General features: G+C 28.5%; 2 protein-coding genes across 2 annotated transcripts; one reads left to right on the top strand and one right to left on the bottom strand.

Moving 5' to 3' along the window:
* Positions 1-6,370: 6,370 nt before the first annotated feature.
* Positions 6,371-7,402, bottom strand: LOC129298828 (uncharacterized). Its single transcript, XM_054937275.1, has 2 exons — positions 7,263-7,402; positions 6,371-7,184 (listed from the first exon to the last, which is right to left on the bottom strand). The coding sequence occupies exons 1-2, from the start codon at positions 7,317-7,319 to the stop codon at positions 6,636-6,638; spliced, it is 606 nt and encodes a 201-aa protein (XP_054793250.1). The 5' UTR covers positions 7,320-7,402; the 3' UTR covers positions 6,371-6,635.
* Positions 7,403-18,102: 10,700 nt separating this feature from the next.
* LOC129298829 (uncharacterized) lies at positions 18,103-18,560 on the top strand. Its single transcript, XM_054937276.1, has 2 exons — positions 18,103-18,283; positions 18,391-18,560. The coding sequence occupies exons 1-2, from the start codon at positions 18,103-18,105 to the stop codon at positions 18,558-18,560; spliced, it is 351 nt and encodes a 116-aa protein (XP_054793251.1).
* The last annotated feature ends 8,364 nt before the right edge of the window (positions 18,561-26,924 follow it).

Genomic DNA, 26,924 nt, shown 5'->3' with positions numbered 1-26,924 from the left:
CTCAAATGATTTGGCAATTGAATTGCCCAACGGCTAACGTAACTCGCACGCGTCAAGTGCTCCTTCATCTTCTTTTTACTGGGCGAGAGACCAACGGTTGCAAGATACTGAGAGTTTTACGGTGAGGAGGATATTTTAAGAATCATTTGGAAACTTTTAAAAGTAGGTAAGTGTTTTAGATGTTTTTTTTTATTTATTTTTTTTTCTGTCAGCTTTTGATTTGTTGATGAAGAAAAATTTACGGTGTGAAAGATTTTGAACTTTTGGACATTTCTTTTGATTATTTAGTTTTTAATAGAGCTAATGATATTAGAATAAGAGTTTGTGTGATTTAAATTTGTTCAAATAATCGATCTGAAGAATTAAAGTTATGTTTTACTTAAGAAAATTATGATTGATGAATATAGTGATAATTTATTTTAAATTTAATGATTTGGTTATGTTTATTTGATGTTATATTGAGGATTAATCAATTTAGTGATTAAGGTTAAAATTTACAAAGTGAATATCTTGGAAAGAACCGCAAAAGTAGAAAATTGAGGATTTGAATTAAATTGGAAGTTGTAGATGGTAATTGAGGAATCTAATGGGTTGTCTTATATTTGTGATGATTAGAAGTTTATTTAGGTTTAAAAAAATGTTTGTAAGTTATTGGAATGATAATGTGTAGCTTGAGACAAGTCCTAAATTCTTGGGATTTATTAAATGCAAAATTAAAACTCCCAAGAGGTTAATTATGTTAATGGGAGATTAAATAAGTGTATTAGTAGTAAATTAACAATAGAGGTGATTAAGTTTAAAGGTTTGAGTGATTATATGGATGTTGGGTTATTAGGAAATTAATCTAACCCTAAAATTATATTAATTTATGTTTAATCATTAATGTTAATTATGCTTGTTATTAAATATTATGTAGAACATGGTGTTAGCATGGTTGGTGGCAATAATTTGCTAGTCGGGGAAAATTTGTTTATTAAGAGCAAATATAACGTTTACTATTATGTTTGTGGTGTATGTTATGTAATCAATTGTGTGTATTTTATTTCAATTAAGTGATGTTTGGAAAATGTATGTTTTAGAAATGTATGATTGTTGTTTGAAAATAAATCATTAATGGGATCAAAAATATTGATATATATATATATATATATATGTATGTATGTATGTATGTATGTATGTATGTATATGTATATGTATATATAATTGTGTTTGGAAGAATGTATCATTTTTTGGAATTCATATTTGTTTGAAAATCATATATGCCAACATTGTTTTATCGTAGGAGGTTATTTGGGAGATTTATTGTTTGAAAATAAATATACACATGGTATGCCCTCATCTGATCGATGAGTGGCACTTTGTCGCTTAAACTAGCTTACTTTTAGCCGAGTGAGTTAAGCATCAGGCATGGACTTTCGTCTTAGAGAAAGGAGAAGATAAGGTAGTAGTTTAGCATATTTTGTTAGATTATATTTGGAATTGTTTAAAATTTGTTTGGATTAAATTGTTTGAAAATTATTTTACATATCCCACTTAGCCGTCACATGATTAGTTGCATGGTATGCATTATAGCATAATAGCTTTGGTTACTATAACCTTTGTGCGTCATTCCCCGTGGTTAATATTTATACAAGAGTTGGTCTTATCGGAGAAGCACTGAAAGCTTAAACTTGGTGTATGAAATACCAATTTATGTTATTATGCCTCGTTTTGCAATTGAATATATATTTTTCAAACTTAGGACAATTTTGAATATAATTGAGCATGTAGACTATAATTTTTTATGAACTGCATATATGCTGGCCATGAAAATTTTGTCTGACACTCATAGTCTTAATTTGTTGTGTTCAAATATTTATATGTGTTTTGAATATGAATTTAATTATGTTTAGTTTTATATAAATTGTGTTTGATGGTTATAACTTAACTGTGGATTGTATTTGTATTTAGTTAATGATAAGAATTGTACATGATGAAATGGATAATTGGGTTGTGGTTAAGTTGTTCACACTAAATGCTAGCTCGATTTGTGATGTGAAGTTTATTGTTTGGGAATTGTCGTTTAAGCGCTAAATGAGTTTGTAGATACAACTTTTCATGTAAAAATGTTTGGGTATCAAGTCAAAGCCAATGAATGAATTTGTTGTATATTTTATAGTGGGCACTTGAATTATTTTTTAGATATTTTGAAAATAATCATGTGATATTTTCAGTCAACTTGTACTTAGGAACTCTTTTTTTTCTTTATATTGTCTAAATTTTGTTATGATATTTGGATTTCAAACTTTGTTTTAAAAATGGGATCTTACTTATGTGAACTTTTTTATTTTAGTAAACTACTATTTACCATGATATAATTTACTGCAATATTGTTGATGTTGGGATTTTGTTTGGAAAATTAATTATCATGTGGTAATCCCTCGAATCCAATGAGTGGCTTGAAGCTTAGTTCAATTCAAAACTTTAACTAGGTAATTTGGCTTCTGACTATGGGGTATGGAAGGAGATGAGGTGTAGTCAATCAATTTAATATTTGTTTGAATTGTCTAGATAACATTTGTTTGGAAAAAATATTTTATATGCTTTACTTAGTAATCACATGATTAGTTACATTGTATGTATTATCACATATTAATTCTGATTATTGGGACCTTTATGTCTCATTTCTTGTGATTTAACATTTTTACAGAATAAAGGATTCAACTAAAGAAGCACTAAAGGAGTAGCTTGGTGTGTATCAGCACATCTGGACTTGGTTGGCCTATGTTGTTGAATTATATGTATATGTGCCAAGCTAGCATATATTTTGATTTCATTTGAGCATGTAGACTTATTATTTTAATTAACTCCTCATTAGTTGGCCATGAGACTTATATCTACTCCTCATAGCCATATTAACTACTTTATATGAGACTTTCATCCGCCCCTGATAGCCCTAATTTATTAGATTAATTGCATATATATGAGTTTGAGTTATTTTTAAAATGTGAAAATTGGTGGTGTGGTGCTAGGATCAAGTGAACACCTTAGTAAGGGCTTTGGTTGGATTATAACCATTGTTAGGAAAGTATTGTTCGAATCCGAATCGGGTAACGATGGTTAAATCCATCTTTATAAAATGTTGGATAACGACCAAAGTCTTGTATTCATATTAAGGGTGTATACTTGAGTCACTTAATTGATAATTATTTTGAAGATAATATGTTGTTTGAAAATAATTTACCTTGGGAATCCAAGCTTTAGTAGTGTTTGTGATTTTTGACGGAAATGTTGGGTTTTAAATAATTATTTTTATGAGATCCCATTAAGTACACTTTAATACAGGCATTTCCTTTATTACCATGGTAGAGTTGTTTTACTATGTTTAATTCTTTCTACCATGAAAAGTTTTATAAAAATGATTTTTATTTTTTAATTACCATAATAATCTCTTTTCTATCATGGTAAGATTTTAAAATGATATCTTAATTTCTTTCTACTATAGTAATCTTTTATTTATCATGATAGTTTTTTTTATAAAAGTATGTTTTAATCTTTATTATTATGATAGAACTTTTTCTATCATAATAAATATTTAATAACTTTAGTCTGATTAAATCAATCATATATTTGCAAAAAAATTGGTATGTAAATTTAGTGTTACATTTATTTATAATATATATTGTTAATTATTAATTTACTATATATCACCATCGATCTCTAAACAATACCGCTTCTTAGAAGCACCACCTTATGTTTCATTTTTAGGATGGGTTTGTAAAATTTGTTATTTTTGCTAAACAAATTGTTGTTGAGCTTCATGTCTATCCCTTTGATGAGTTTGTTTAAATTACAACATTGTCGATTTGGATCAAATCCTCTAATCCCTTCAAGTTCAACGAACACGTTGTATTGAAGATTCAATATAAGGGATTGACTTCAATTCATAATTTGCATCACTCTCTTAGTAAGTCTTGGTGGTTGTAGAATTTTCAATTAGGATTGTGTAAGTAAAATTTTGGACTCCAATGAATCCCTTCCATTGAAATAAAAGTTAGTTAAAAAAATTAAACTAGTCAAATTTAACATGAGTAGTTTTTTCATCAATTAACATGAAATTATATAAGGGAAGAATGGTAAATTCACTCAAAAAATGTCGAGCTTAAGTAAAGAGCTAATAAAAGCCAAATCAAACTTCAAACTCAAAGAGATTTATACCTTGTATTCCATTTAAATCTTACCAACCTTTCTTTAGTACCATAAATTACCTTGTTTTTTATCCATCATTTTTTAGTTTTCAAACCAAAAAATCATATCACATCTAATGCATTCTATTTTATAGCAGTAAAGTAAAAAATCTAATAAGAGACACAGAAAAGTAAATAGCAAATCCAATTCTTCAAAATTGTTGAAGTTATTTTTACCAAAAAAAGCAAGCAAATAAGAAGTGATATCAACTAACTAGTTGAATGCAGATATTATAACTTGGGATGTTAATTTTTTATCACTACATGTTTTATGATTGTCATGTGAAGACAGGACATACCTCTCTTAAAAGTGCTGGGGTGTCTAGTATGAGTTGGCTTGATTTGGTATAAGGAAGAAGTTCCACAATAGGTAGAGCTAGGTTGGAAAAGAGATGTGTGTGTTGGGGGGGGGACCATAAACACTAGGTCATACTCATTTATACATGTTCTCTTAGAATTGTTGGGTGGCCCAACTTGTGTTCTTCCCCTTCAAAGATACTTCACAGGCTAACAAATAATATCAAAACCAAGCTCTGATTTCATTATGATGAGAAGTAAAAAAAAAAACTAGAAATTATTACTCTTCTTCACACTATGATGAGAAAAGCACAAGCTAATATATGTAGTGAAAATAAATTCTTATCACTTTTTAAAATCTCAGAAAAGCACAAGCTAATATATGTAGTAAAAATAAATTCTTATTACTTTTTAAAATCTCAGAGAAGCAAATAAACAAATATATGGGAGAAAAACTAGAAATTATTACTCTTTTTCACTCTCAAATTGTTGCTTATAAAATTTAAATATGATCTCTCTCTCATAATCTAACATGAACCCTCTCCACCTTAGTTGGTGAGACTCATGATAAATTTTAATATCGAGCCTTTCTCCATATAGAAAAAGAGCCCAAAAACCAGAAAAAAGAAAGCTCTCCTTAGTCATAAAAAAAATTAAAATGGAAATTGTAATGTGTGTGACAAAAGATGAACAAGAATTAGTAAATGAAAAATTTATAACAAAAAATGAGGTGAATCTGCATAAGAAATTTCAGAATTTAAAGGTCCCATGAAAGTGCAAGCCATAGTGCCCTGGGTTGTGTTGGAGTTGGTGGCAAATTATCCCAAATGCCAAGATCTCTTTACTTAGCACAAGTACATTTCCTAAGACAAATAAAGGGTATGAGCTTGCCAAGGGCATGAAATCACTAAGTGAACAAAAAACTTTATTACTTCCTATCAGCTTGCATAACCCATCATAGTGAAAATTGACCCCCAACAAGACCATATTTTAGTATACCCAACATTTAGCTGGCTCTCTTCACCGAATGCCCGAATCCCCATTTTGCTAAGGGCTTTTGTATTCCCTTGGATTTCAAAGAAGAAAACTAGGTGGATTTTCACTCCGTTGCAATTTTTCTTTTCATGTGTTATTTGATCATCGAATGCTAATTATTTGTTGCACTATTGGAGTTGTTTTTTCTCAAAGAAGAAAATGTAGAGCCCCGCAGTAGCTGATTATACAAGGGGTAATTTGGTCATTTCAACAAGAAACATGAGACTCTTGGATCATTAGAAAAATATCAAAATCTATTAGGCCACTTTGGTCTCGAATGCAATTCTCCCATGAAACTGTGCTTGTTGGACTAGGCCTGCTAGAATAAGTTATGGGAGATCATGTGGCACAATCTAAACAATTGGAAAGAGTAATGGCTGGATTTCTGCCACATCAGCAACACCCACTTGGTGCTTGGAGTTACTCTAGTCACTAAATTCAAATTTGAAGAAACAAAGGCTAATTGACATGGTTGTGTTTGATAGATTTGCATCCCATAAGAGGCTAAAATCTACACCCTCCTTAATAAATATTTCAAATGCCATCATACAAATCACTTGATTGTAAGAGATTTTATTATATAATATTTATAAAATAATGAATATTAAATTTTTGAAGAGAACAACATATATGAGGAGTACTTTAATCTTCATGATTGTTTTGAATTTTTGAGGGGATGTATCTTAATAAATTTTAAATATTAATAAAATTAAATAATTATAATTAAGAAATTCATTGAGTAAGTGAATTTAGGACACTTGCAAAATACAAATCTGCCCATGTTTGTGTTGATTGTTTGCTGTTTCCAAACGCACACATGCATTGGATGAGCAAATTGATGACATCTTCGTATAAGCTCAAAAAATAAAATGCCAATATGTGAAGCCTTTTTCTTACCTTACAGTAGCACCTATCTCAGTGTACACAAAACTATCACATAACCTTTAAAAGCTTCCTCAATTCGCATCCATATTTGAACAGGAACTAACTTACCCCATTTTATTTCCCTCATACATATACATATGTATATATATATATTATATTTTACCGACGCATTGTTAGTTGATGATTAGATCTTTATTTTGAAGGCAGGAAGTAATTAGAAGAAGAAGTTGGGAATGGTGGAATGTCAATGAAGTGAAGCAGAGGAGGAGGGTGCTGCCATTGAGGTAGGGGTCCTCCAGCCATGAGAAGGGTCTGGAGAAGAGGCCCAGCTTCTATCACCGCCTTCAGAAGCTTCCCTTTCTCCGGCAACGCCTTCTTCTTCTTCTTCTTCTTCTTCTTCTTCTTCTTCTTCTTCTTATCATCATCATCTTCATCATCTTCAGCCTCACAAAAACCAGATGATATTATTGATGACAAAGAAGCAGTAGCCTCTGCTGATGATGACAAACAGTACTTGCGCTTGTTCTTCTGCTGAAGCTGATCATGATCATCAATCTTTTCCTGCTCCAGCTTCTGGCATTGCGCCAGCCATTCATCTCTCTCTTTCATGGCTTTGCTTAGAGCTTCATTGACTTCCATCAACTCACATTCTCGTCTCGCAATCTCCTCTTTTCCAGACACAATCGTCGCATCTAGCTCAAACCTTGTCTGCAAAATTGCGTACTTCAGCTCCTCCATTCCCTGCAAGATTAACTCACCAATTAAAACCGAACACGTCATTCACACTTAAGCATAAGCATATGGCATCATCATCAATACCTCTTGGTGGAAGTAGATTTCCCAGTTAACAGGGCTGCATAAGCATTCATCTTCCATTATTTTTTGGGGAGAGAGAGAGAGAGGGAGAGATCAGAGAAAGAGTGGTCTGAATGTGTTTTGTTAGTGTTAGTGATATTGAAGTTGTGTGCTAGTGTCTGGTAATGGCTGCTAGCTAGCGAGCTATATCTTTTGATTCATGGGGACAAGAAGTTGGAAAAGAAGGGTCACAAAATTCCAAAACTTTCAATAAAGCACCAAGGACAAAGTATTTGTGTACCGAAAAGAGGAGGAGACGAATTCGGTGGGAATAGGAACTGCAATGAGATTTATCAACGAAGCAGGCAAACTTGGACCTCATTGAATCATCATTATCTTCTTCATGGGGACTTTTTAGTTAGTGGGTGGCAGATAGCACGTGCGTGGGAAACTCAAAGTAACAAACATTTCGGAATCCCAATCCTTAATTTCCATCCTACCAAAAGTAGTTTAAACGGACAATCTCATTTAAATTAAAGATCCTAAGAACATTAATTACATTTAAGGACCTTGAAATTGAGAAATTTTAGATTAGAGTCCTTGATTGGAATTAAGATTTTGTTGAGCAATTTTTTTTTTCAATAATGATATTTCATATTTTCACTACTCATCTTTTAAAATTTCAGTATTCATTTTTTTAATTTTTTTAATATTATGTTTGGATTAATGGGAATTTGAATTTATAGATTTGGATTTGATTTAAATTCAAATGTATTTTTTATTAATTATAATCTTTTTATAATTTTAAATTCTTTCAACACTTTAGTCATTTGAAATTTTACTCACTTCAAATATCACGTTCTCTTTGTGTTTTTATTATTAATATTTTTGTTACTTTGATATCTTTTCTTATATTTTATTTTTATTTATTATCGATAAAAATAAATATAAATTCACTACTTTCAATTTTGTGTTCTTGTTTTAAATATCAATTTATATCTTTTCTTCATTTGAAATTTGCAAGTTTTGAAACTACACAAAAATATGACTTTAAATATATGAATTTTGAATGTGAAATTTGAAATGCAAGATCTTAAATCTAAAATTAAAATTCAAATCTATCAATTCAAATGCTGCCTAATAGTTTTTCAATCATCTTTAATGTTTTAATACTAAAAAAAATCAAATATAAGTATTGAAAATATAGAAGATGAGTATTGAAAACATTTAAAATAACTATTGAAAAACTGAGTGTTGAAAATGCTTTGATGAGTACTAAAAATTTGAAAGCTTAGTACTGAAAATTTAGCAATGAATATTGAAGAAATTTACTTGGAAAAAATTTTAATTCCAACCAAGGACTGTAATCCTTTTTTTAAAAAAATTTCAAAATTTTATTATCATTAATTGTAACTAATGTTCCTATAGGATCCTTAAATATTAGTTTTCTTAATTTAAACCACTTTGCTAATTTTAATTCCAATAGCTTAATTAAATTGTATGTGAAAGCAAGAAACTTAAAAAGAAATTAAACTGCATAAATGAGGACTTTGAAAGCTGAGAAAGAGATGTGAAGGTAAAGATAGTTGTTGATCAAGGAAGTGTGATTATATTGGTGATCGAGGACGAAGAATGAAGGAAAAGTGAGAAAGTGTGGCATGAGGAATGATTAAAGACGCAAAGATCTTAGTTTATTTTATCTTCTTGTGCGTACGTGCTGTGGTTTATCTTTTTGACTGACAAAGATATGTGGAAACTTGTTTTATATTTTTTTTTCTAATTCTTTCTTTCTCTTCTTCGTCCATTTTTCCGGTTTGAACTGAAAAGGTTATGTCATATGCACACCATTCACATTGTATTTTATAGCAGTAGAGTTATGTAAAAAGTACTGAACTGCGGCTTTTTGATTTATAAATGATTCGAATTTGGGTCGTGCAAGCAAGCAGCCGATCCAATGCTAATATGTCTGTTATCTGATTTTATTTTATTTTTTTGGGACCTGAGTTGCAGATATCTAGCTGATTGGACTTGATTTTAGAGATGACAAGAGTTTGGGGTTTTATTTTGATTTTTGACATCACTCTAGTAATTTTTATGAGTGATTAGTCACCCAAAAAAAAAAGTCTTTTGAAGATAGAAATGTTAATGTGTGTAACAAATTTATGTGTAACCAAAATATGTTGATTTAACGGGTGGAATTTTTAATAGTTAGAAATTTAATTTATACTTGTTGTATATAAAGATAAAGCATATACAATGAGAAAGGTTATATCTTTCATGGTATTTACCTATGGAAAGAAATCAGTCCCTTGTATTGCATCAGAAGTCTTATATTAGCCAAAGAGCGTCATAAGAAAAGTATGCTTTGTAAGTTTAATAGAATTTTTCACCTAATAGGTAAATTTTTTGAAATATGATAAGGGTTAAGTAACAAAAATGTTTCAGAATTTTTTTTAAAAGAACTATGAGTATCTTTACCTTTTAAAATGAACAATATTATTTTAAAAGTTTTAAAAAAGCGTAATTTTACCTCACCATTAACCTAGACTAACCTTAACTATTATTTTGATTAATAACTTAACACGTGTCTTTCTCTCTCTTTTTGAATTGTTCTTCTTCTCTCCCTGATCATCTTCTTTGCGACGTTTGCATCTTCCTCGTCTCTCTACCAATGCTTACCCAAATCCTTCCCCTTTCAACTTTGTACTTTGTCTCATAAATCTAAAGATCTAGAGATAAAGAAGGCCCATATTATTCCTTCTTCAATTAAACGAGTAAAGATTTAAATTGTTCATCTAAGAGTAGAGCATGGAGTGGAAATGGGCACCTCCTTCATCCTCCTTCATTTGAGAGCACACGTACACAATCTAACAATCCTCATGACTGTCAAGCCATGATATAACGTCATTTTTCAAGATAGAGCTAGACCCACCCTATCGAGCGATAGTGCAACCTAGCGAAAACTTCCCTTCCAAGTTCCAACGTCGTGTATGAGATCACTTAGGACTTCATAATAGGTCTATTATTTCAAAGCTCCATCTTTGTAGCCCGTCAAGAAGTGGCCCAAGCTTATCTGATTGGACTCTTTGAGGACACGAGGAGATTCTTAGAATTTGAAACCCTATTTCCATAAATCTCAATGGTTTGTTTGATTTTTTTTATGTTTATTTTTTTCCTAGTGATTGTATAAATTCCTCTTGTCAATCTATTCTATGTGGTTGTGGCTATTGCTTATCTAGGTTTTGGGCGTTATTTTAGGTTTTGGATTTTTTTCCCCCTTTTGTTAACAGTCACATTGTTCCACAACCACTTTGTTATGGTTCTTGATAGTGAACTTGAAGGGTTTGGCAAGGGTGGATTTGAAGATGATGATGAGACAAGAAGGGGATTTTGGATGAAAGTGAAGATAAGTTCGATGAAACCAAAGGAAGATAGATAGATCAATTTGATTGGGATTCTAATAAGTGGGAAGCTAAATTACTTGAGGATAAGGGTGATAAATTGAATATGGATGGATTTACACTAACCACTAGTGATTGAAAGAATTAACTGTTTCTATGGTGAAGACTGAAGGTGGTACGTCGTGAATAGAGGTAGAGCAAAGGCAATGTAGATCTATTTTTTTAATTTTTTTTAAAATGCCACATTAATTTAGCATTTCACATGTTTTGCAAGCATTGATTTTTAGCATTCCATTAGTTAAACGTTAATCAACCATTGGAAAAGAGCAAAATTGTTCTACTTTTTAGACTTCCTAGACAACATTACCCTTTCTAAAAAATAAGAATACCCAATCCTCTTTTCAAAAAACTTTTAGAAAATTTTGCCCCTTAACCCATATAATAATATCTTTTTTTTTATGCTTGTAATATTGATATTTTCATTGAGAGATTGATATCATAAAAATGCCTACCCACAAAAGATTATAATTGATAAAAAAACAACTAAAGTGCTATAGAGTAAAGTTGTTAGAAACATCAACTTTCAAACGAGCTAGTTTTTAAGAATATAATGGAATCTCTCTTTAAATTTATGCCCGTAACATTGACATGAATACTTTAATCCTTAATCAAGAAAAAAATAATGCTAATAATGTCAAAGCAAAAAATAAAAGTATATTTTAAATAGCATTTGGAGAAGGTAATTCATGCGATAGGCAGAACCTATTTCTCGTACTTAAAAAAAAAGGTATATTTTCAATGAAAATTACTGGTTGAATTCAAAAACTACAAGCTGTATACAAAATTTAAATATAGTTGAAAATATAATGGTAACGTAACCAGAAACACTGTGAAAGGAACTAACGGGATGTATGACTTTGCTAGAATTTGGTTGGAAGGCAGAAAATGGCTAAAAAAAATAAAGGTGATGAAAATGACTAAAACTTATTATAAATTTATTAATCCAATTAATCGTAAATCTAATCAGTAAAAGAAAGAATAGACAGGGAAAAGTAGATGAAATGGAACTTTAATTAATTAATCAATCAATTAATTACAAAATACAACAGAATATTTGGATGTAAATGGAAAATTCTTTTTTCAAATGAGAGGACCCCACAACCTCTCACGTGATGGTTCTTGCCTTCTTGATGCCGCCGGTCTGCACAACAACAAAAGCTTTAAGCCACTAGAGTTACAATGAAAGAAAGTTAATTTCTTTCCTCAGAAACTAAAAATAAAGGTAATTTTTTCTTCCTTTCTCTCTTTGGTTTTTTTATTTTATTATTAAAGGATCGAGATGAAGTCGAAAAGATATCACATTTACATTAAAAAAATAAGTAAATTAAAAAGAAAACACTTGACAAAATGCCAAGTGTTAACTGTGATATGTAAAAACTTCGAAATTAATTGAAGAGAATCTGCCCAATTGACAACCAAGACTTGCATTAATGATAGAGTGACCCCAGTATTTGTTTTGTAATTGAAAGAACATCAAGTTAAAACAAACAATAAAGATGGAATGAAGCGCAATTCTCTCTTCTGTTGCAAAGCTAAAGATCCAATAGAGAACTGAGCGAAAACAATCATTTGCAAAAACAAAAAGAGATGATTTTGTGATTTCTTAACCTGTCAGGTTCAACTCTGCAACTCTTTTCCATTCAAAACAATTGTCATGCTAAACGTATTATAATTTATAACTTTTCTTTATATAGTTTTATCATCATCATCATCATTATTTATTTTTTAATTCTTTCTTCCCATATTCTGACAAATTTATAACATTAGCAAGGGTTAATTTGTAGTTTGAATCTTGAAGTATTGATTTATGGACGATTTGAACCTTAAACTTTTAAAAATATGCATTTTGAACTCTAAACAAACATCTGTCAAATTAAAGCTTAAAATACAATTTTTTTCTAAATGAATTTGATAGATGTTTGTTAAAAATTAACGGTAGGAGTCAAATTGCTCCAACTTTAATTGTTTAAAATTTTAAATATATTTTTTTAAAATTTAAAATTTAAATTACTTCTAAACCTATAATTTAAGATCAAAATTAATATTGAACCCATCTTTTTGTTATAATTTATAAATGTCACTTCAAACCAATCAATTCGGTATGGAGTGAAGTAAACAGAAGTGATGTTAATGGGAGCATAGCATGCATGCACTAAAGATTGCAATCATTGGTCACATAATCTTTGGACCTCGTAACACCCTTTAAAACCACTAGTCAATAGTTAATTCGTACTTATTTATTTTTCAATTAATCCACTAAGGTTCAGATTTTATTGTTCATTCTTTCAGTCGTGCCCTGACGCGTTTTGTAGCTGTTGTCCAAAATTGGATATCTTTTCGTCAATCTTCCCCATGTCAAAAAGCCTATACATAATGACGATTAATTGTGTTTTGTTAATTTTATGCTTTTGATTACATCTATAAATCCAGGCAAACACTATCTAACACTAATCAATCACATCAACAGTCTTATTAAGTTAATTTACTTCTCTTATTGATGGGGGTGATCAAAGTTTATTTTTTCACTAATCAATGCTTAAAATTATTCTAGAATTGTGTAGTCTATTCATTGTGTTAGGGCATCACCATCAACTCTAATCATCATTAGTTGGGATTTCATAATCAGGCACTAGCTAGTAAGTCTTCTATTATTGTGCATATTCTCTTTGTCACTTGTGTTGGAAACTAAGATAAATTTTAGTGACTTCATTAATAAAGATTAAATTTTAAGAACCACGTCAACAACTGTGATATGATTAAAGAACTAAACATTTCATTACTTCTTATATATTTTATATGATTATTAAGCATTTAAGGTTATCGAATCAAATTTAAAATATTATAAATTCAGTTAGAAATTGCTCTCTCAATGTGATTTTTTTTCATTTATAAAATTCAAACCCTTATAATATTGTTAAAAATAAATCAAATATTTTCCCGTCGACCTAATCAATATTAGTATAGTAAATTTATATTTTTACATATGATTACTTATTCGTTCTCTAAATTCATCATTTCAATAGAACTGCACATGGGCAAGGTCAGGGTGAGTATCACCCTTGCTCGATCCTTGGATTGATGTGCAATTCAGGCCAAGTTTGGCCCTATTATCTCAAAAAAAAAAATACAAATATTTTTAAAAAATATATGAAAAAAATTTCTTTCAAAAAAAAATAATTATTATCATTTAAAATAAATTCTTCATAGAACTAATTTCTATAATTAAAAGTAGTGCTTTTAAAATTACATATGATAAACAACATTATCTTTACATAATATTAATTTAAAAATAAATTTTAAATTCTAAAAGAGATTAAAAAATTGTAATAAGAAGAAAGGTCCAAAAAGATCATAAAAATAATATAATTCATGATAACTCTCAACAAAAAATAATAATATAAAATAAATATTATTCAAAAAATATTTTAAAAAAAAAATAATAATATGTTTAGGCCCAGCAAAGTTTAACCCCATGCTAGGTGGTTAGCCTAATGTGCTTGAATGGCTCGGGCAGGGTTGAGCTAACCAGCGTTCGAGCTACGTGAACAACTCTAATTTCAACCGTTTTTGGTTTAATTTTTTTATATGTTTTTAGGAATTTTCAATTACAATATGATAAGCATACAGTTCTTTAATTATAAAAGGTCGGTCTCGTTCCTCATATTGTACGAAGTGAAAACATATATATCTACATATGTATGTATGTTATTTTTAACTTACGAACGATGCAAAAATATTTTTTTTTCTTAATTCACGTACTTATCATAATATTATTAAATAATGATATTATTGTTCTATTTTTCTTATCAGCGTATTCTTATTACATATTAATAAGGAACCTAATAGCTAATAACAATGATGCAGAAAGATGCATTCAATTTTTTTTAGATTGAATCTTGAGAGAATCACATTTAAGAATTACTTAAATAAGTTATTCATAGATAAGAATTAACAATAAATTCCATTCAAAAAAATTATATTTTTATTTTAACAATAATTTATTTTCTATTAATCTTTCATCTTTGTCTGTAAATAATTTTTTTAAATTGTCTTTGGATGTAATTCTCACTTAAATGTCAAGCTTTTTTTGTTGGGTTTGTTAAGAAAACGTATCAAGGCTCTATGGACATGTCCACACCTCTTTTAGATAGGCCCATATTAGAGCCGAGAACGTCATGGTCTAAGCCGAACAAACTATCAATCTCATGGACTTTTTTTTTTTTTAAGATACCAGTCCTTGATGGAGAATGATTTGGCTCATAGGATCTGTCGCTTAAAAATTTGAGGAATCAATCCTCTTACTTTAAGTGGAAAAAAATCAACTATATTCGAAATATAATTAAATACTAAGTATAAATATCTTTCTCAATAAAAATTTAAATTTTGAATTGTCATGTAATCATATTATGAAAGATTAGTCATTTTCGTTAAACCAAATTGCATTTATTATTTTCATGAGTATGACTCTCAGTTCAACCTAACAATACTTGAGTTTAGCTGATAATATCACATACAATTATATAAAAACTACTTAGAACTAGCTCGAGTAACAAGAGTGTGGGGTTGGTGGACAACCCTATGTGAAAATATCTAATTGTTAGTATAAGTAGCCATTCTCTAATCATCACTTTATCCACAAATGGCAAAAGATAGAAAACTAAAAAGTTTCTCATTCTGTTTTTTCAAACAACTTTTTGTGTGACGATGCGTTCAAAAAAAAAAAGTTTTGCCTTTGTTGTCATTATCATCAAATTAAAAGAAACAAAATGGAGTGAATATGAATATAAAACAAAAGAGAATAATAAAAATTAAGTGAACGGATCAAACTCGATACTTCTCAATCAAAAACTCAAATTCAATCCCTGTTAATTTTTTTTAAAAAAAATCTCATGTAGAGGGTAATAATAAGTGACAGAATCAGGATTTTGAATCAAGGGGTGCAGAGTAATTTAATAAAAAATTAATATTTTTAAAAAATAGTAATAATTATGCTAGGCTTAAAATTATAATAATATAAATAAATTTATAATTATTTTTTATTTTTAAAAATTATATTGAATAAATTGATATAATCTTTTATTATAAATATGATCTTCATATCTTATTTAAATTATTAAAATATTATATATTTAATAAGTTTTTAATTTTAAATATTTTTTATTTAGTTTAAGGGAGCAAATTAAAATAAGGGGTGCAAAGTGAGGGGTCTAACGTGCCTCCGCCCCTGGTAACAATACCAATTTTTTTATTTTTTGGGTGAATAACAATACTAAAATTTAAATTAATTTAGATATGAACGTTTGTGGCTCACAATGATTTTTATTTTTACATTTGTCGACGGGCCTGCTTTTGGAGAGGTTGCTTTTACGTTGTCAGCTAGCTTCAGGCTGCATGTTCTGAAATATGGCAAAGTGTGTCAGCTTTTAATTTGTCTCTCTTTGGTTTTCCATTTTTCTTCTCTAGTCTATTTGTGTTTTACGTGTCTGTAAGCCCGGCTCTTTTTATTGGGCTCTCAGATTATTATGTAATTGTTTTATTACTTTTATATATATATATATATATATATAATACCGAATAATATATAACTGTGCAAAAATAAAAAGAAAAAGGAAGTGAGAAAATTAGGCCATCGCACCACAATTAAGGAATCTTCTTTGACCGGTCTCATCTCACATACATGGAATCTAGAACCACGTAATGAAAATTAAACTAAACGCATAAAATTTATAATATGCCTCATCCTTAAATTTGATTATAATATGCTTTGCTATCAAAGAAACAGATTAATGAAAATGAATATGGATTTCTTTTAAGAAAAAAGTAAAAAATGCTTAGATTTAAATTAGTTAGCAATATGCAACCTATAAGGGATCCAGTTCTAGTGCTCAACACTTTTGTAAAAAACACTAACTTGAGCTGTCCATATTTAATATTTTTTTAAAAATATTATTTTAATAGGTATAGAATTTAAAATCAAGATAATCTTATACCTATCACTTTGGCAAAATATATTTTTTATACACAAAAAATTTTAAATATAAACTGTCAGAATCAGTTTTGGATGAGTTATATCTGACTACTATATGTAACTTGCACCAAAACTCAACCTGTAAGTAATACCGTGAAAGGTGAAATTCTGTGGATAATTTAAAGAGAGAGAAGTGATAGATAGACTCAATGAATGTTTTGTGTAACTCCACATATCCCTTTTTCCTTGTTTCTCAATCTCACAATTTCATAAAACTTGCATGTTGGATCTCTTTCAAAACCATCAATTGTATTCGGCTCATTTGTCTTTCCACATCATAGTTTACTTTGTCACAAATGCTTCCACTTCGCTCCGCATATTTCTGACTCATCATGCTTTATTATTTATCCTGTCTTTGACTTTTTTTCTCTCTTTTTATCTCTTCTTTTTCCCTTTTTCCTCCTTCGTACAAAGACAATTAAACACACGTAGGCAAGCATTATTATTCCATGCATGTAGTGATCTCATTCACTTATTTCTCATCCACAAATACAATCATACATAAATATCAACCTTCTTTGTCTCATGCATGCATGAACCTTCAAGCCCTCTTGTTACATATTTACTCATACAAGTGTGTACACATAGCTAGATAGGGTTATATATACGCATTAATATTTAACCCTCTAATCCTAGGTAGGGTCCGTTGATCGTGATTTTTATTTATGCGTGATGACGCAGAGAACATAATATCCTTTTGCTTAAATTTAAAGACTTCTTTGATAATTCATTTTTTCCCCTCCTTTAATGTTGATAAATCCATCATGGTCACTTTATATATAATGTCAAACTATTACTTGATATATAAATTTATATATTTTCTATCAAATCATCTTTCCGTTTATTTAGTGTTGGGTAGAAATGATGTTTTGAAGATCACAAGGGACTTTTAGGGGCGCCCACAAATATAGACACAATTCCATAAATTACTAATTAATTCCGTCATTTCTTTATGAACAATGATCATAATGGAGGAGATTGTGGCCGCTTAAGTAAGAGATCTTGATTAAAATGTATGTGAATGTAAAAAATGCTTTTAAAAAGATAACCTACAATTGGGCTAATGTTAGTTTTATTAATTAAGACAAATTATGAATTCTACTTTAAACCTTAAAGTCATATGCCACTCAAATGAACCAACTAAATATGCAGCATTTTTTTAAAATAATTCATAAATACTTTACTAAATCTTACAAAGTATTTTATATTATTGACTAAACAAAACTTTTAGAATGTATACCTTATATTAAAGAGAAGAGGTATAATGTAAACGCTTTAACATGTTACGCTTTTTAGGAATCATCAATAGAATAGGATTGTGAATGAATGTAAAACGTTGAAATCTCATAGTAAATTGAAAAGATAGGTTGTACATATGGAGGCAATTGATAGAAGCTTGTATTGGAGGAGACCTTTACTAGGGGGTGTTAAGATTAATGTTGATGGTTCTTTTAATAATGTCTTGAAATCTTCTAATGTTGGTCTTGTTTGCAAAGATGAATTTGGAAATTTTTGGGTGGTTGTGGGAAGAATATTGTTGCCGAATCTGCTCTCAAGTCTAAATGTTTGGCTGTCTTGAAAGGTTTGAGAGTGGCTTAACGTTATCCTGATCAGAGGGTTTTTGTGGAAATGGATTGTGAAATTTTATTTCGAATGTTAACAGGTAATCTTAATTCTAATTATGATTGGAGATGTTCTGATATTGTGCAGGATATTATTATAGCTAAAGAATCATGCAATAATGTTGGTTTCTCTTTGGTGGCTCGCCAAAGTGATGAAGCTGCTAACTTCTTAGTAGTGATGGGTTCTAAGAAGATGTGTTCAATGGGATGACTTTCTGTAGCTACATCTTCTTTGTTTGGGTTATTACTTGTTAATTTGAAAGCTTGTAATTGTCATCATTTTTCTTTTGCTTCTGCTGGTTCCTCTCATAACAAAGAGGGGATTGGTTAATATGTTGGTTTTTTAGATTGAACAGTTATGTTATTGGTTTTGGTTGTTTTTTGTTTTTGTTTTTTATTTTGTGAGTTGTGTGTTAAGTTGTATTCTAGGTTTTTTTTTTTGAGTGTTTTTTGGCTTTAGCTATTTGTATTTGTAATAATTTTTTGGAGATTAATAAAATTGACTCTTTTTTGGCCAAAAAAGAAAGGGGCCAAAAAAGAAAGGAATCATCAATAGAGTAGATTATTTTCCAAAATTTGTGCAATACATAAATTAAACTCAAGTTAGTTCCATATTAAAATGTTAACTATGAATATTAAGTAGATTATTTTGTACAAAAAAAAGAATATTAAATAGATTAAATGACTAAATATATATATATATATTGGAAGTTAATTTACATTACTTTAAATTTTGATTAACTCGGTATCTTGATTTTAAATAGATTAATAAGCATTTTCAAAAGTTGTCCCACATATATAAGGGTAAATAAAAAAATTACTCTTTAAACTTTAGATCCAATAATACTATAAATTTTAAATTCATTTATTACACAATTTTTTCTTTCAATTTTTAAAAAAGGTGCAATTTGACCTTTGTTGTTGGCAATAATTAATTTTAATTATTAGTTAATCAAAAAATGACAGAAAAGGACCTCAAAAATTAAAGAAAATGACCAAAAGATTATAGTAAATAACTCAAAAAATATAGACAAGAACTAAAAAAAATTTGGTCCTTTTTTGTAATTTTGAGATTATTATTTTTTGTCACTTTTTAATCAACTAAAAGTTAAAGTTAATTTTTATTAATGGAAAGGTTCAAATTACATCATTTTCAAGAGTTAAAAGTATAATAGATAATATGGGTTAGCCTACAACTCACGAGCCTAGCGGGGTGGGTTGACATTACCTACATTTTGTGTGGGTTATATTAAAGAGAAGAGGTATAACGTAAACGCTTTAACATGTTACGCTTTTTAGGAATCATCAATAGAATAGGATTGTGAATGAATGTAAAATGTTGAAATCTCATAGTAAATTGAAGAGATAGGTCATACATATGGAGGAGGCAATTGATCGACGCTTGTATTGGAGGAGACCTTTACCAGGGGGTGTTAAGATTAATGTTGATAGTTCTTTTAATAATGTCTTGAAATCTTCTAATGTTGGTCTTGTTTGTAGAGATGAATTTGGAAATTTTTTGGGTGGTTGTGGGAAGAATATTGTTGCCAAATCTGCTCTCAAGGCTGAATGTTTGGCTGTCTTAGAAGGTTTGAGAGTGGCTCAGCATTATCCTGATCAGAGGATTTTTGTGGAAATGGATTGTGAAATTTTATTTCGAATGTTAACAGGTAATCTTAATTCTAATTATGATTGGAGATGTTCTGATATTGTGCAAGATATTATTATAGCTAAAGAATCATGCAATGATGTTGGTTTCTCTTTGGTGGCTCACCAAAGTGATGAAGCTGCTAACTTCTTAGTAGTGATGGGTTCTAAGAAGATGTGTTTAATGGGATGACTTTTTGTAACTACATCTTCTTTGTTTGGGTTGTTACTTGTTAATTTGAAAGCTTGTAATTGTCATCATTTTTCTTTTGCTTCTGCTAGTTCCTCTCATAACAGAGAGGGGATTGGTTAATATGTTGTTTTGGTTTTTTAGATTGAACAATTACATTACTGTTTTTCATTGTTTTTTGTTTTTATTTTTATTTTGTGAGTTGTGTGTTAAGTTGTATTCTAGGTTTTGTTTTTTTGAGTGTTTTTTGGCTTTAGCTATTAGTATTTGTAATAATTTTTTGGAGATTAATAAAATTGACTCTTTTTTGGCAAAAAAAAAAAGAATCATCAATAGAGTAGATTGTTTTCCAAAATTTGTGCAATACATAAATTAAACTCAAGTTAGTTCCATATTAAGATGTTATTTATGAATATTAAGTAGATTATTTTGTACAAAAAAAAGGAATATTAAATAGATTAAATGACCAAATATATATATATATATATATATTGGAAGTTAATTTACATTACTTTAAATTTTGATTAACTCGGTATCTTGATTTTAAATAGGTTAATAAGTATTTTCAAAAGTTGTCCCACATATATAAGGGTAAATGAAAAATTACTCTTTAAACTTTAGATCCAATGGTACTATAAATTTTAAATTCATTTATTACACAATTTTTTCTTTCAATTTTTAAAAACGGTGCAATTTGACCTTTGTTGTTAGCAATAATTAATTTTAATTATTAGTTAACCAAAAAATAACAGAAAAGGACCTCAAAAATTAAAGAAAATGACCAAAAGATTATAGTAAATAACTCAAAAAATACAGACAAGAACTAAAAAAAATTTAGTCCTTTTTTGTAATTTTAAAATTATTTTTTTTTGTCATTTTTTGATGAACTAAAGGTTAAAGTTAATTTTTATTAATGGCAAGGCTCAAATTATATCATTTTCAAGAGTTAAAAGTATAATAGATAATATGGGTTAACCTACAACTCACAAGCCTAGCGGGGCGGGTTGACATTACCTACATTTTGTGTGGGTTATATTTCTACCAACTTGCACCGGGTTGGTGACCAATAAAAATTATTTTTTATTTTGGACGGTCTAGCTTAACAAGTTTTATTTTATTTTTTATGTTATAATTATTAAAATAAAAATTAATAAATCTATTTTATTATTAATCTAGATAATATAAATTTAATCTTATAGCCCAACTCAATAGTAAAAGTTTTTAGAATTTTTATAAATTAACTATCTAGAATCATTTGTTTAGATTTAAAATTTTAGTAGGTTTGAAAATTGAGAGCAATTATACACTAGCTATGAGTTCAAGGCTCACCTCACATAGAAAATAAACTCATTTTTTTAACCCAACCTACATTTTTTGTGGGTTGGCAGGTTGAGCCCTTGAAGTTTATAATGCTACTGTATCTAAAGTCTATGCATCAATTAATCATTTACCCTAGGTATAATTAAGTATACTTCCTTTATTTCTATATAAGATGTTTCTTAGGATTTTTTTTTTGTCGCTAAATATGAGATGTTATTAACATATTTTTTAATAAATAGATTATTAGACCCTTATTATATTAAAAAGCAAAAAACTAGGTACTCATTAATTTACTTTCAAAAAAGATTCATTTTTTTATTTATAATAATTAGAGATGCAGTTGAAATATTGTTATATTTTTAAATAAGTAACTAATTTTTATTAATTTATGTAACTCCGTTAAAGTCATGTTATATATGTAAGGAGAGAGGGAATATATCTTTTCTTTAGTGCTGGTAGTGATCACGTTGCTGTGAGGAAAACATGACGAATGCCAGATTGCGGGTCTACTGAAGGCTAAATTTAATAGGATAATATAAATTTCTGCATTAAAAAGACATTTAAACCATTCCTCCTTGAGAAGAGAATAATCTCTAAATGGTGCTCAAATTTTTTTTAAAGGAATAGTCTCATAATTGTTGATTGTGAAAATATCTCGAATGACACAAAAAAAAAAAGGCATTTAAAACTATAAACAACAATTGTATAACTAAGTCATATAATCTTCAAAACTCAAATTTTATTAGTGGGTTTGGATTGGGAGTGAAAGAGAAATTCACAAATAACTCTTGGGCTTAAATTAAAAATGTTGGGCATATTTGGTGACCTATTTTGAAAACAATTTCACGTTTTTCAGAATAAAAAAATATATTTGATAACATATTTTTAAAAAGTATTTTTGAGAATAACAAACAGAATATCATTATAGAGAATAGAAAAAAAAGAAACATCCTATAGGTATTTTAGGATTATTATTCTGAAAAATAAAAAATAAAAAATACTTATTTTATTATTTTTTATTTTAAAAACATATTTACAAAACATTAATTCTTAAAACAATAAAACAAAGACAATTTCAAACATGCCTGTTATTTCTTTTATCTATGGGGATCAATATCATGGATAAGTCCGCTTGATAATTAAAGTTAGATGCTAAAAGTAAATTTCATTTTTTTAATTTTTTAATCTAAAACAATAAAATGCAGGAACTTATTAATTAGAAGGGGTACAATTTTTATATATATATATATATCATTTTAAGTAAGTTGAATTCTAAGTTCGTCATGGTCAAAACATGCATTCATTGGATTCAAAGAATAAAATGCCAATAGAAACATTTATAAATCAGCGACTATCTAACAAGGTGTTTGTATGGAGTGTGACATTTAAACCCATATTTTTATAAATTAGATGTCAAATTTTTATTAACTGAACCATTTTTATGCCGCATTTTTATATGTCTGCTAGAACTACACAGAAAATTGTCAATGGGACACGAGAAAAGCCCTTTATTCTCAATACGAAACGACATCAACAATTCTGTCCTATTCTTCCTTTTTCCAACTTCTAAATTATTGCTCTGGAGGCTCCACAAATTTCACTATTTCAATATAAAATATTTTTGCCAGAATTTCGATATAAAATATTAAACATTAAGGACAAGCCATGTTATTTATAATCCAATAATGCTGTTCATTGCCAAACCTTGTGCAATACCATGACACTATATTTAATATTAGAGAAAAATATTAAATATCCAATGAGTCCAGCTGTTCACTTGTCATAAGTAGAAAATTACATCTCACATAGGAAAATTGTTTAGTTCTGTTATTCATTCAAAAATTGAATTGATTTTTATTAGTTTAATATTATTTGTTTTAGTCTAACTAGCACATTTTTCATTGTTAAGTCAGGTAGAAATTTAATGCTAAGAATATTAATTCACCATTGTCGACGAAAATTGTTAGAGTAATTTTAAAAAAATTAATGTTGAGTTATGACAAAATAATACTAAAGAGACATAGTGAAACAAAAAATAATTTAAAGAAAGTAAAAATAAAGAACGAAAGTAGAATTCACAATAATATCAAATGATAAGGGTGAAATCTAATAAAGAGATTAAATATAAATTGAAGTTAAATAAAATTAAAGAACAAAACTATAACAATATGAAATAAAATTTCTTAACTTTTTTAAAATAAAATGTCCCTATCATCGTCTCGTGGAGTGACGTAGGCATGATTTTTATAAAGTACACTATAGCTCTAGTCACAGGTTGAACAAGACGTGCCAGGAAATAATAGTGCTTATGAATAATTAATTAAAGGAATAAGCCAATTAAGCACGCACCGAATTTGTTGAAAAGGATCAAATTTGAGGAGCAAGCATTGATGCATCCATCAAATCAGAGGGCTTTGCATGTTCCCTTGCTCTTATTTTCTTTGTATTTTTACTTTTTAATTATGGTGGATCCTTTCATTTGACGATTAATAAAGTCCTATAATATAAAAACAAAAAAAGTTATAATAAAGTCCTTGCTCTTATTAGATTTGTAGAAGGAAGCGTTTGTTGCCTGTGTCATTGTGTTGATTGATGCGTTGAACGAGTCTGATATGCATTTTGCTTCCATTTTATAGGCAATGGAAGTGATTTTTCTCATGATTCCATATTTCTCTTCTATAGGGTTATTTCGTGCAGTTTCATCCAAAACTTCATCTCATTTTCGAAATGGTGGTTGGTTGCTTGTAGCTCCTATTAGTTTCCTTCTTTCTCATTCAAGTAAGTAAATCTCCAAGACAAAAGTAACTGAATATATTAAGACATGATTAATCACCATGAAATATATACTCTTATACAAGCAAATCCTAATGTGCTAAAAAGAATATTTATAATTATAAAATTGAAAAAAATTAAGGGAGAATTTCAAATGAGGATTAGGGATGTAACATAATTATTAATTTGTCTCAAAAAATTCTAAAATTTTAATTTAATTTAGGGGATAAAAATCAAAATAATTTTAACTGTAAAAAATTAAAATAACCTTTACTTATTAAGTGAAATTATTAGTTGCTAATTTTCTTACTTCATTTATTAATTTACCAATATTATTTATAAATTATATCTATTTTTAAGACAAGTAATAACATTAGCTATTAATTTAGTAAATTTACTTATTAACTTACTTACATTAGTTGTAAATTATAAGATCTGTTAATAATTTACAACTCATGTTAATAAAGTAATAAGTAAAGTTAATAATTTAGTAATTGATGTCAAGTCTTATATAATTATTGACATATCAACTCATATAATTTACAGATCATATTAATATATTAATAAGTGAAGTAAAAAAATAACTAATAATTTAGTATGATAAATGAATAATAATTTAATCTTTTTGCATTTAAAATTACTTTTACTTTTATCCTTTTAGATTGGATTAATTTTAAAATTTTTAAAACTGACTAATAATTATATAAAATTCCTTATCCTTAGTTAAAATTCTTCCTAGGATTGAATAGTGTTGTTTGAGCCAAGAAGCAGAATTGAAGTGTGGATATGCGAAAGTTGAATAATTTAAAGGTCAATAATGAGAAGTAATTTGTAAAGCAATCATGACTCTAATTCAAAATCCCATCATGCAAAAGGCAAGACAAGACCCTTTTAAATTGGCAATATTATTACGTATCCACCTAAATTTCAGTGATAATCGTAACAATTCTTAATCATAGAAAATTTGAAACCATCCAGCCAATCAGACTTGGGAGGTGCGACTTTTGCCGATGTGGGTCATGATCAAACCAACGTCATTATAATTTCATTATTCTATATATTTGTTTTGATTTAAGTTAACATTTATCTTTAAAATTTAATAATAATGATGGCCAGAAATAATAATAATAATAATAATACCACATTCCATCTTCTCATTTTGAATAATAACTGTAGCAAAATAATTGATGCTACATATGATTTAAGTTAACATTTATCTTTAAAATTTAGTAATAATGATGGCCAGAAATAATAATAATAATAATAATACCACATTCCATCTTCTCATTTTGAATAATAAATGCAGCAAAATAATTGATGCTACATAGCATATAGGAGTAGTATAATTGCATTAATTATTTTGAATAATAAATGTAGCAAATTTTAATTTGTGTGAAGGGTATGAGCTACTACTCCACATATATATATATTATATATATATATATATATAAAATTTGTGTGAAGGGTATGAGCTACTACTCCACATATATATATATATATATATATATAAAGCATCCAGATAGACCATGGCGGACACAATTATAGGCTTTGAAGTCAATTGAGTCTCAAATGAAATTAGTTGCGGTGGAAATATAATTAATAACTTTCACGAACCCAACCTGCCAAAGTTGCTATCATCATGGCTTTGACTTTCTCAATCAAAAGTACTTTTTTTTATGCCCTAATAAATTAATCATCTATACAACAACAACATCATCAAACCTTTATTCCATTAAATAAAATAGATTATAGATTAAGTTTTTTAAAAATATTATTAATTAAGAGATTGTGTTTAATAATTTTTAAAATGTTCTCTTAGAACTTCATCTATCCTTTTTGCATTTTTCAGCTTGCATACCATAAAATAAGGATTAAAAAAATACAAATAAGCAACCTACATCATCAACAATGGCAAATCTTGGACACTTGTCTAGCGGGAAACAGAATTATTTTTTGTGACACATGAATGATATATGCTTCACTGCTAATAAAATTTAATTTTCTAATGTATAGAATCATACAAATTAGTTTTATCACATGTGTTGGAGTTGAAATTCGAATTCCAACTATTTGTTTAAATAATAATGAAACCTATACCATGCATGTAACAACTTGATTCTCTAAAAAATATTAAATAACAAATTGAATATATAAAGATCAAAATTATTTTAAACTATATAAATGATTTTAGTAAACATCCTGAAAAGAATAAAAACAGAATAAATGATTCTGCAAAATAATATAAGAATAAATGGTTTCAAAAAAAAGTCTCAATTAAAAAAAAATCATTCATAATATTTAAATTATTTTCAAAGTTCAATCTTCTCCAATTAATACTTTCTCTTCCTTAAGGAAAATTTTGTGCCTCAACTTCTCACTTAGATTTAGTAACGGTCATTCTCTCTCCCTCTTTCTTCATTTCCCATGTTTCTCCCTAGATTAGTGGCTTCAAATTAACCTTTTAGTATAGGCAAATTAAAAAAAAAATTATATTTACAGGAGATGTTACAAAATTGAGGGGCCATTTTGCACCCTCAAGTGTAGATAGATCCACTACTGTGCATCATCATCATGAGTAGCATTTAAAGTTTTCACTTATATTCATTGTAATTATAGCATGATCTTCAAATGTCATATAGATGTTTT

Source organism: Prosopis cineraria, unplaced genomic scaffold (genome assembly GCF_029017545.1).
Source record: "Prosopis cineraria cultivar Desert tree isolate PC_DT_omini unplaced genomic scaffold, ASM2901754v1 PC932, whole genome shotgun sequence".
Lineage (NCBI taxonomy): Eukaryota > Viridiplantae > Streptophyta > Magnoliopsida > Fabales > Fabaceae > Prosopis > Prosopis cineraria.
This window is presented reverse-complemented; position numbering and strand designations above follow the sequence as displayed.

Bases quoted from the DNA above. Each gene is read 5' to 3' on its own strand.
- LOC129298828 (XM_054937275.1), bottom strand. From the start codon at position 7,319: ATGGAAGATGAATGCTTATGCAGCCCTGTTAACTGGGAAATCTACTTC. The intron at 7,185-7,262 runs GTATTGATGATG...TTAATCTTGCAG, and splicing joins AAATCTACTTCCACCAAGAG to GGAATGGAGGAGCTGAAGTA.
- LOC129298829 (XM_054937276.1), top strand. From the start codon at position 18,103: ATGGAGGCAATTGATAGAAGCTTGTATTGGAGGAGACCTTTACTAGGG. The intron at 18,284-18,390 runs GTCTAAATGTTT...GAATGTTAACAG, and splicing joins GTTGCCGAATCTGCTCTCAA to GTAATCTTAATTCTAATTAT.